The sequence below is a fragment of the Uloborus diversus genome, chromosome 1, assembly GCF_026930045.1.
Source record: "Uloborus diversus isolate 005 chromosome 1, Udiv.v.3.1, whole genome shotgun sequence".
Lineage (NCBI taxonomy): Eukaryota > Metazoa > Arthropoda > Arachnida > Araneae > Uloboridae > Uloborus > Uloborus diversus.
The window spans coordinates 175,956,583-175,969,164 of NC_072731.1; the positions used below are offsets into that span (position 1 = coordinate 175,956,583).

At 35.6% G+C, this 12,582-nt stretch overlaps 1 protein-coding gene across 1 annotated transcript in view; it reads left to right on the forward strand.

Moving 5' to 3' along the window:
- The window catches only part of LOC129217279 (autism susceptibility gene 2 protein-like), a 138,440-nt gene that overhangs the window by 18,551 nt on the left and 107,307 nt on the right, over nucleotides 1-12,582 (forward strand). The window contains exon 2 of the mRNA XM_054851553.1: nucleotides 8,099-8,282. Within this exon, the coding sequence (XP_054707528.1) occupies nucleotides 8,099-8,282 (184 nt within the window). The remainder of the gene's footprint in view (nucleotides 1-8,098; nucleotides 8,283-12,582) is intronic.

Genomic DNA, 12,582 nt, shown 5'->3' on the forward strand with positions numbered 1-12,582 from the left:
GTTTCTCCTGGTCGATGGCGTCCATGCCCTACACACACGCGTGCTCAGACACACACACACACATACACAAGCATACACACACAAACACACAAACGTATGCACACACGCGCACACACACATACATACACACACATGTTCATACACACAAGCCTTTACACACATGCACACACGCCTACGTGCCGACGTGTGTATACACACACCTGTGTGTATACACAGGTCTACGCACACACACAAGCCTTCACATGCATGCACGCGCGCATACACATACATGCCTGCACACTGCCACACAACTACACACACGTAACCGCCCAGGAGGAGGGGTAGGCTTTGGGGGACAGGAGCTGTTTCTAGAAACAATAGCCCTCAATGAGTAGGGCCCTGTGGCAACTCGTGATTGCGAAAAACATAATTTGAATCCCAAATGTCAGAAATTCAAATTATTTTATTTTATTTTTATTTTTTTTGCTCATTCTATCCATTTCAATGACTAAAAGTAGTACTTTTGACTGAAGGAAACCACCCCATTACCAAAATTCTCCGTTTCCGATCCTGAATTCGTTCATTAGATTGAATTTACATTCCTTCCAAAATCCTTATTACTCACCATAATAGAAACCAAAATAGAATCTTTGATTTACCACTAGGGGCCATTACGTAAGAGTTCCGAGGGGGAGAGGGAGTTGGAAAAATCTCTACATATCCTTACTTGGGGAGGGGGGGGGGCGGTCAGACCCATTCTTACAAGACATTTTCCAAGTCGATATTTTATATTAGAAATCGCGAGGTCAAGTGGTTTGGCAGGGATCATATTTCATTTGCTTCAGGAAAGGTAAAAAACGTATTAGGATGAGCTGTTTATTTCCTGCTTTTCAAAGAATGAGTTGTGTAAAATTTAATAAGAGATTCGCGCTGTGTATGGCATGCCTTATTTTTAATTAGTATCGCATCATATACAAAAAATACTTGTCGAAAAAACATTCAGTCCAGATTCCTTTTATTAAATATTTCTTTACACAAAAATGTTTTCAAAAAAATTAATAATAGTGAATTTAATAACGATTCCAGTGATGTAAGATACGTTATTTTAATAATTTCGAAAAACGAAATGGAATTGAAAAATCTTACTTACACTTACATGGGGGGGGGGGGTTAAAATTTGCCAAAATCATCCTTGCGTAATTAATGAATGGCCCCCTACTGTTCTGTTTGGTATGATGCTCTAATTTATTTTCTACTAGTGATACCCGCACGGCTTTGCACGTAATAGAAAAATTAAAAGGTCTTTTGGTTCGCCTGTATATTTACAAATAATGTATGGTGAATTTTCGCGCCAATTGGCTTGTACCTATGTTACGGTTCCCCGTTATGATAATTTCGTATCTCGCTAATTGGCTTGTGCCTATGTTACGGTTCCACGTTATGATAATTTCGTAATTTACTCGTCCGTCTTATGATATTTTTGTTCTTAAAATTGGAATAGAAAAAGAACCACATCGAATTTTCGAAAAATCGCTTCGAGGTGCACACTCCCATGCTACAAACTAACTTTGTGCCAAATTTCATGAAAATCGGCAGAACGGTCTAGGCGCTATTTGCGTCACAGAGATCCAGACATCCTCCGGACAGAGAGACTTTCAGCTTTATTATTAGTAAAGATAAGGATAAAGACTATAATGATGTAAAATCTGGTGGGCGAGCGTAACTAGCTTCGATCAAGAACTGATCTGAATGGAAATAGCGTGTCCTTTTGAGGGATAGCGAGTGCGGGAGGTTATTGTTTATTTATTTACTTATCTAGGTCGCCCGACTTTGCACAGTCTACCCGTGCAAAGTCGACTCCAAAAACTATAAAATATAAATTTGCTTGCTGATACCTTTAAAAGTAAAGTTCTGAAGGAAGAAAATCTTATTATTTTTTTAAAACTTAAATTACTAGCTTTAAGCAACTGTGATAGCACTAATAAGAACAACTATCTTTTTCCCCAGGTCATGCAATTAGAAATCTTAAAATTGGAAGACGCGTTTGGTACAGAACTTCTTTTCGTTTACTGTTGGCTGCCTGGCTTCTGGGTCCTGTCATCAATGTTATCTACTGCTTTCAAGGTAGTATAATTTCATCAAAGACAGTAAAAAGGTCTAAGGCTATTATTTCAGACTTAGAAGATTTAGAAAAAAAGAAAAATATTATTCCTGTTACTTCAAAGGGTTCTTCTGTGCAGATATGTTTTCAGGTTTGTATGAATTACTTACTTATCTAGATCAGTGGTTCTCGACCTTACTTGGTACCCTTCCCCACACAGCACACTCGTCTATAAAACGACTATTTCTCGTCGAAACTCATCTAAAACTCATCTACACTCATCAACATCTAAAGGTGATATCTATTCTACGACTAATAAACGTCATTTCTAGATGTTCTATTAAACGTCTATAATTGGACGTCTATTAGTTATCCTTTACAGACGTAAATTAGATCATCCACAAGGGTCGTCTACTAAACGTCGAATAGAAGTGTCCATTAGAATCAACACAAACAGTGAGGGTGAGAGCGGATTGCGGTGGTGCTAAATGCTGCAAAAAGTGAATTAAAACTAGTTCATTAGTTCATGTAACAACGGTTAAAGGGCTAGAACTTTATTTTTAAAAAATATTAATGACAATGATGATATTTATAATTTATTGACATAATTGGCAACACTTGTTGCTATGTTATTAGTGTTGAAGCACGTGCAGCACCGCCGCTTTTTACTTCTGATATTTTAGCGTCTGTTTTATAGCGCCTTATTGATTTCGGTAAGCTTATTCATCTTGTTGATGATTTCTGTTTCAAAATGATATATGGAAATAAGACTGTTGGATAAAAAAAATAAGCTTTCACACATGAAAAATTGAAAATAAGGTTTTAAGTTTAATAGTGTAATTGCAATAAGTACTAAAAAAAATTGAACTGGCAGATTACACAAAAATGTATGAATGTTAAAAGGTTAAGGAAAATGTAATGTGTCGTATAAACATTACAATTAAGCGTCCAGAATTGAAAAAAGGTGTGCTGCGTTAATAAGCGCACCTAGAAGACGTTTTTTAGATAATCTACGAGTATAACTGTTCTTGGTAACGTTATCTAGCGCTATGGATATCGTCTATTATTGATCTAATTCCACCATTTTTCATCCATTGTAGTCGTCTTTTCGACGTGTATAAGACGACTTTCGACTGTTCTGAGGGGACATTTCGACGAGTTACAGACGGTTTTTAGATCAGTTATAGACGAGTGTTTAGACCAGATTCGACGACTTTTCAACGTCTATTCTACCAGTTTGTGTTGTGTGGGTTCCAAATCTTAAGTGGACTACATCCGATAGAAATAATATCTTTATAAGAATTATATTAGGTGAAATTAGATGATTCTATTAGTTTTCTTTTATAAATCTAATTAAAAGTATCAAAATGATGCAGATTCATTTTCACTAGCTGTTCACGAATCACATGAAAGTTGCTCTCGTGTCACTAGTTCGGCATTTATTACCGAGCGGCTACGGCCATTAACCAAAACACAAGGGCTACGTTCGACCATATAGAGCTACCGGTAAACTGTGGTTAACCGGTGAGTAACCAGTAGCGTTCCAATAAAGCTACCGGTTAACTGGTTGTTGTCGAAGTCATTCCAATTAGAACTACAGTAAAACCTGTCTACAACGATACTGTTGGGACTTAAACTTATATTGTTATAGACAGGTTATCGTTTAGACAGTTTGATTATTTATTGCTGCCATTCTGCTTGGGATCAAGGAAAATATCGTTATAGACAGGTTTATTGTTATAGACAGTATTGTTATAGACAGGTTTCACTGTATATCCACTATAGGGGTCTTAGTTCCAATAGCTTGACCGAAAGATCCACCTAAGGCCCCTATATATACCACCCGACGCATCAGCTTAAGATTAGCCATTTGTGATCGGAGCGCGTGTTTGAGTGGTTGTCTTTTCTGGCAAGCGATCGTGTTTGGTGATTTTTCACTGCGAGCAATTATTGGAGGCACGTGAATTGTTTATTAAATAAATATTATTTTCGGCAAATTTGGCGAAATCTGACACTTTGATGTGGTAACCTTAACTCCGCAACAATGAAAATACCGATCCAAAATGACTGAAAAGCTGATGCGTTAGCCTATCTATATAGCGGCTCTATCCATCGGTCGACCGCAAGAAGCTGGTTGATTGAACCAGGGGACATTTTTGACCAATAATAAATATTTTTCACTTGCGCGTTATTCGTCTGCGCAAGTAACCGCATTATCAACCAAAAGCGTTCGCTTTACATGATTATCATTTTCCTTTTTATCATGATAATCATTTTCCTTTTAATATTTATTTATTTACTTAAGCTTGACGATCTGGTATTTTATTGCTAAGAAAATACCACTTCGTAGTCAAGTCTAAAAAATAATGTTGCAGATTGAAAATAAAATCATTAACTAATGCTTAGATTAATAAATTTCCGTAACTGCTCGTCGACTTTAGAGTAAAAATTAACTTTCTAATATTTAATTACTTTGTTCTCGAAATTTAATTTTGATTCCTGAAATAATTTCTCCGCAATGAAATATATATCTATGCAATTGACTCCTAAAATAGTGTCCATTTCTGTATTGGAGGATGTCGTACGGGAGGGGTTTCCAATTCCTTAGGCTTTAATGTCCTGCTGTCGGGAATTCAAAATTGTCCCCATGAGAAGGGCGTCAGATGAGAGAGCTTTTACTGTAATAATATGCTAAAAGCAAAATTATGTGTAATAATTCAATAAGTTACCGCCCACAGACAGGGCTAAGGCAAAAATACATGAAATACACCGCCAGCTCAGTCAATTCCAGTCGAGGACTGCAGTTTCATGCTTATTAGCACTCATCAGCCATGCATGGGAAAGGGACTGAGCTGGAGGTGGAAAACCTCTTTAGGAAGCCAAGAGTGCCAAACAAACTGGTAGCTACTCCAAGAATTAGCACCGACCAATCCTCAGCTGGAATTGACTGAGGTGGCGGTGTATTTCATGTATTTTTGCCTTAGCCCTGGTTATGGGCTGTAACTTATTGAATATACCTGCCTTGCCTTCAATCTTCGAGTTGAATCGAACCATTGCTTCGGTCGCTCGTCTGGTCAGTGCTAATTCTGTATTAGCTACCAGTTTGTTTGGCACTCTTGGCTTTCTTATGAAGTTTTCCACCTCCAGCTCAGTCACTTTCCTATACCGGGCTGATGAGTGCTAATAAGCATGAAGCTTTTGTCCTCGGCTGGAATTGACTGAGCTGGCGGTGTATTTCATGTATGTGTAATAATGTTAAATTTTGTGCACAATCTTACCTGTATTTTCATATTTAATAACCAGTTTCAATTTAAAATTTCGATTGGCTGTATGGGCTTGAATTGACGATATGTGAGGGGGGAGGGAGGGAGGGAGCTGATCTCGTTATATCACTGTTTAAAGGGGGTTCCAAGCCTGAAAGTTTCAGAACCTCTGATTTATGGTATTCCAATACTACGCACAAATTATGCTTTCTCCCCCTCCCACAGGAAAGTAAAGATCAAAGTCACCTGTGGGCCAGAATGGTAAATAATTCTATCGTGTTCTCCGCAAAAGAAGTTGACGACACTTTAGTAAAAGTGGAGAGAGGGACTCACATTCTGATGATCGATTACATCTATGCTTTAGATGTCGCATCCAGTTGGGTGAGAAGAACAAAGCGCTGTGGGTTGCAGGTCGAGAAGTTGTCATTTTGTCAAACTTTCATATCGCTTGGACTGAGAAAAGAACTAGGAGAAAACATAAAGAAGAAAATAAACAGTAGGTATGTTAAAAGAACAATTTCCTAAAAACATACGTATGAATCGTTGCACAAACTGACCTACCAAAACTCCAAATATGTTCAGTCTGATGCTTATCTGGTTCTTGCCTTTAATAGGATGTCTTTTCATCCATAAGCTCTTTTCTTTTGCATTGGAAAAGGCGTTCCTTGTAACACCGAAACACTTGTCTGCAGAACTGCAATTTGGGCTTTTTGACATTGTTATTTCTTATTTTACTTTTTATACACAAAGGTATTTATTCAACTTATGTTAAGTTCTTGTTTCACAACATGAACACATGCATTCTACTTCTATAAAATACAATTAAATTTTCGTATCGTATGAGATACATCTGTTACTGAGTGAAAAATCTTATGAAATTAAAATCTGAGCGTATGTATCTATGTATGTACCTATGTATGTATCTATGTCCAAGTTTCTTCTCCCGAACGACAGTGAACTGACCACCGAAAAAGGTATCGATGGATTCGTAATCTTTCCGTCTTTATGTTTGGCTATTTAACATAAGCCTCCGATAATAATTAGCAGAGATATCAATTAAAAACTATTAATTATAACACTTAGATTTCGACATAAAATCCCTATTTTTCGAAAGCTTTCCTCCATTCAAATTATTATTCAGTGCTTCATCTCAACTTTCCGCAACATTGCTTTTATTAAAATTTATACATAGAGTAAAGAAATAACAAGATTGGTAAAAACTATTCTCGCGAAGCGGCCATGTTATCATAACCCCGCTCATCATTGCACCGCTGTATCCCTTAATTTCCGGCTTTAATTTCATCTCCTGTTTACCATAGACGGGGCCTCTCTATGTATATTTCTTTACTCTATAAATTTCATAGAGTAAAGAAATTACATTGAGAGGCCCCGCTATACTTAGAAATTGAAGCCGGAAGTTGCAGCGCTGTATGACAAGATTCTTAGCTTTCTGCTAAATATCTGTATATATAAAATAGCTTGTCCTGACTGACAATCAACGCACAGCCAAAACTATTGAGGATAGAAAGCTGAAATTTGGAACGTAGGTTAATTTTATAACGTAAGCTCGTGCTTAGAAAGGTTTTTTGGAAATTTCAATTTTAAGGGGGTGAAACGGGATGGGAAACGTTGCGCACTCATATGCGAAATACTCAAGAACGGGCTCGAGTTCAGGGTCGAACCAGGTATCAAAAAAAAATTCGAAATTTTATGAGGGTCACAAATATTCCAGCCTCAACCACGTAGGACGCTAAATAAAGAAGACATTAGTTAAAAACCCAATTTTATATCCACTTGAACATACGTCTATGCCAAGAAATGGTCCAAATTTTTCGGTTTTTGTACCGTTGGAAAGCCCATTAAAAATAATCATTTCGAAAATTTCCTAAGGATTAGAGCCGCGGGACATCGAAAAATGACTACAAAAAAAGCTATAAGCGTTTGAAGTAAAAATTAATTTATTTCAAAAAGCAATTTCTTCCTCCATTTTTTGCGCGAGATTAATTTTAGCTTGAAAAAGCGTGGGGGGCGTCTTATCAGTTGCCTTGAATTTCTTCCATTTGTTGTCCAAGCAAAAATATAAATATGTAGACAGCACCCCACGCTTTTTTGTATTACATTAAACTTAAGTGATTGGTCAACTACTATCATCAAAAGATTATTTTTCACTTTTTAGTTCATTTTGCTACGAAAGCGTGTTTTTTTTTTTTTTTTAGTTTTCTAAACTATTATTTTATTTTTTAAAAATATTAAACTTAAACAAATTATTTTTAAAATGGTCCGATCCTATGTTTTTAAGCATGCTCTTTGAGAAAAAAAAATACTTTTGAAATTTTGGAAACGGCCCCATTTAGAGCATAGTTCATTATTTTTTTAATTAGGCTGAGTTACGGTAATGTGATCGCTTGGCAATAAATAAGTTAGTTAGCGGATTACTTTACTCTTTTTATGGAGTATTCCATGTAACTATGTAAATTGTATTATTTTCTTTGGCAGAAATATTTTTTTTATAGAACATTTAATAGTTTTTAATGTCCTAATTTCTTTATTTGGCCAAATTTTTACAACGCAATGGAACTTTTGGAATGACTATGGCAAAATGATTTTTGAAAACTCCCCACCAGCAGGTTACGTCACTTTGCCTCTAATTATCATTATTCTGTGTATCGCTTAGAAACATACCAGTGTGTAAAATATGTATTAACTTTAAGTTATTTCACCTTAAATTTTTAAGGAATGAATATTTCTTTTCCAGGTTAACCTACATTTTTCAAGCCAAACTAGTAGATCGTTGGATGAATCGCATCATTAATAACTATACTGATTGCACGAAACGGCTCTTGGACGATAAAATTACTTTAACCGTACCGGACGTCACAGGGTGCTACGTCTTGTATGGAATCGGATTGGCGGTTTCTTCTTTAACACTGGCAGCAGAAGTGATATCTATTTCACACAAGAACATGAAATAGAACATGTAGTGTTTTGTTTTTAAACTTTTATTTATTGCAAAACAGAACAGAAAACAACTGTCGTAACTCGTAATGGGGTCGTCTCCAAAATTTTAAAAGTATTTTTTTTCTGGAAGAGCATGCTTAAAAACATAGGATCTGACCATTTTTTGAATAATTTGTTTAAGTTTATAATTTTTAAGAAAAATATTGAAATCTGTGCGCTTTCATTGCTTACGCTTCTGTCGTGTGACATCACAAATGATGAAATGCCATTCTGTATTGCCAATATCACAGAGCAAAATATTTAATTCACATCTTTACTCACTTGTATTGCCAACGATAGGGTTGATAACAAGCGTAGAGCGCAATATTTAATTCATAATTAATTTAATTGACTAAAAGTAGTATTTTTGACTGAAGGAAACCACCCCATTAGAGCTGACATTCAGAAAGAGCTTGTAAAATATTTTCTTTAAATATAATAAAAACATATTCAGTTGACTAAGTTTATTTCTTATGCAAAGAATATTATTTCTGCCTTCTTAAATTGATGCCTAGAACAAGTATTTCGCCTTCTGTATTCAAATACAGGCTAGTCACGAAGTATGGATCGATTATTAGGTGAGAATACAAGACCATGTAAGGTAAGTAAGGCCACCCTAAGGTTCATGGCCTAATATGTCGCTCATTCATAACTCAATTGGCTCCAAATTTTGCATATTCATCAGTTGACTCAGAAAAAAATAAGAAAAACGTAGTTTCAGCGAGAAGTTAAGTTTCAATTATGTTTGAGAGCATTTTTAACAAACAAAGGCGATCTTACCCCTTGCACTACTTGGAACAATGGTCCCCAATAACGCCAACTTTGCTTAAGGATTGTTGTTGCACGTCCCCGTTGGCCAGTTGCGACTTGCCCACAATCTTTCAGTGTGATTCATAAAGATAACAGATTAATGTGATTAATCCCTTATTATTCATCGCATTTCAAGAATCATTAAAACACCGCTCATTAGATAACAGATATCTTTATATTTTTTTAAAGAAACTAGGGGGCTCCGCCCCCTGCTCGCTGACGCTCACCAAATTCAGAAGATTTCACAATCTTACTTGATTCGCAAAGATTTAAATCGTCAATTGGAAAAAAAACATATTAGAAACGCATAACGAGTTCCCTTTGGAACAAAAAACACCATTTCCCCGGGTTTCAAAATAACGTGTACCATCTTGCAGAGCCGTAAGGGCTAAGGGGCTTGAGCATTGCAAAACTGCAGTTTTGTATGTTTGAAAAGTCGCTCTTCTACATTTTGCTCTTTAGCTCGAGCTTGAGATGAGCCTAAGATTTTCCGTTAAAATCGAAACGCTAACAATTTGTGAATAAGAAAGAAGAAACAAACGAATCTAAAAGACATAACTATCTCGATGCCAAATAAAACATCAATAATTTGAATGGAGATAAGATTTTTCGAACTTGATTAAAACGGCCTGTAACTTTTTTTTCCTTTGGAGATAGAAACCTAGCTTTCCGACCATTGGTTGAGTTGGATCTGGAGTGAAAAAAGCCGCTCTTTCCAGTGGTCCCAAAAAGAAAACTGTTGGACAATTGCTTCACTTTTTACTGATATATTTAATGAAGAAAGTAATGCTTACATTTCAGCTAAGCCTAAAACGATTCGAGTTAAACACGTAAATAATTCCCACCGTGAATAAGTTAGAGCAATAAAACAAATTGCGTAGAACGCGGAAAATTCCACCCTTTCCAACGATATAAAAAATTAATATGTGCGAGTAATTTTTATCCCTTTAATAGGCAATTTACGCGAAATTTGAGCCTCAAAAATAAATTACAAAAAACTAATTCGAAATTTAAAAAACGAAACCCAGGTGCAAAACACCGGAGCTCGAACTAATTTTGTAAAAAAGTTCTAGGCTGTATGTACTAAGGCGTTTCCTGGACGCAGGCACGCCACAGAATTCCTTTCAGAATTTCTTTGACCTTACGTTTTTTTAATATAAAGAGATTCAATTGAAATTTTTTTATAACTTGCAAAATCTATTTGGCTACGAAATTTCGAAAGTTATCATTTGCTATCTTTTATGCATGCGCAGTGAGAAATTAATTACTTTAAATGCTCATGTTTCATCAAAATTTCAAGTGCTTTATTTTAAATCCTCATATAAATAATAGCCGATTATAGAGTAACCCGTATGTTTTAACAATGAAACTCGCGCCATGGTATGATAATTTGATAATATGATTCGGTAGAATTTAACATGCGGGGAAAGGCTTTATTGTGACATGGTTGAACTCGATCCAGTGACTTAACTGTTTTACTTGTAAGAATGTCATTATAGGAGAATGAAGAAACGTAAAAATGGTCAAAAATGACCGCTTTCTACTGGAGTTAAGGGTTAATCCATAGACTAAGAATAAGAATAGATCGAGCTATGGCAACCCTTTTGCTGCTCATAAACCAAACCATGTGACTGGTGGATATCCTAGCAACAGCGGGCGTTGATCGTAGCAGACGATCAACGCCTGCGAGAAATAAAATAAATAGAACTGATGGAACACGGAAGAATGATCTTTTATGGAGTCCGATTTGTAAATTTGTTATTCTAAGTTGCAAATATTATGTTAATATAGTGAGTTTTTCGTTTCGATAGAACTGTGCATTTTCTTTAGTCAATATCAATAATTCTGTAAGCAATTAAAGATGCAAGCGCCCAAAAAGAATCGGCAAACGGTAAGATTTTTACCTACAATTTCAATTTAAGATACCGATTAGTACATTTTTGCGTTAACGCAAAACGTTTACGCCATTACGTTTTACGTCAACGCTGACGTAGCAGTTCCGAATGAAATAAAAGTTACTGAAAACTGATCAAAAACTAATAAATAATGTCGAAATAATGCATAACTAGAATAAAAACAGTTCAATCTCTGCACCTGGAAAAAAAATTATAATAAAAATACATTACGTTCTAAAATACATGTCGAGTGCCAAACTATAGATAATCCTGCCATCTAGCAACCATACTGCCAAAGTTTTCGCCAAGCCTCCCACCAGTCACATGATGTATCCATGAACCAATTTTTTCATCAGCAAGTCTGGAAAAGCTTGGTCTACTCTTATTATTAGTCTACGGGTTAATCCACTGGAGTTAAGGTTAAAACTTAAAAACTACCAAAATATCACCAAACAGGCAATTGCTGCGTTCAAATTTGGAAGCAAATTTTCACCCGTCATACCATGAAGGGCGACTTTCTAGTTTTAATATAATCCTGTGTCAAGTTCGCTGAAAGTTTTGTAAGGTTTAACGAAAACTGTGCATGTTATTATAGTAAAAAAACATAAGAACAAAATTGATACTTTTGAAAGAAATGCTTACCTATAAGTAATCCTTTCACGAAAAGCTATGAAGTTGTGGTACATAAAGAATTAACTTCTGAAATTAGAAGCTTATTCCCAGCTATTTACGATAAAGGATGGGCAAAAATCTTTTTTGGTTCCTTCAATTCGCTGCTGGTCCCCTAAGTACATGGGTCATTTGTAACGAAAAATATCAACTGAAACACTCCTTGTATGTGGCAAAAGTTGCAGAACATCTAGTTTCTTATTTCTCGAGAAATTCTTAAATTGTTTTGAAATTGTCACATTACTTTTGGTTATACAGTGTATTACCAAAAATTTAAAAAAGAAAATAAGAAAGTTAAATTAAAAGTTTACATATGTATTTTGTATTGTATATGTATTTGTGTGTGTGTGTGTAATTCAAAGCTTTCTAGTTCTCAAAAAGAAAAAACTTTTTCTTTCCTAGTACTTATAATAATCGAACAATTAAGAGTTTCGTTTTTTTTTTTTTTCTTCATGACAGTGCTTAGGGTTTTGTCTTAAATCTTGATGCAATCCGAAGCATTTTTAACAAATTATATCACCAAGCTTCTGTTGCCATGTTGCCAACTTAGTGATATACTGATATATCACGCAAGTTTATGACAAAAACTAAATACCGAATTCAGTGTCAGTTTTATGATGCTCATTAGATTGTAGAATTAAGTTAAACATTATCGAACTTTTTCTTGCCTCATTTCGCAACAACTCTTCGGGGTGTAAGAGCTTAAAACATTCCACTTACGTTTATTCGGAACTCCAGCGCTCGAATACGCTACCTTGCGGTGATTTACAAAACTGCCGATGAAACTAAAACATTGCCACGTTGCGTTCCACGTGTGTCTGTTGACGTAAACACAGGCAGTTTGTTCTGAGTATTTATTAACGCAATC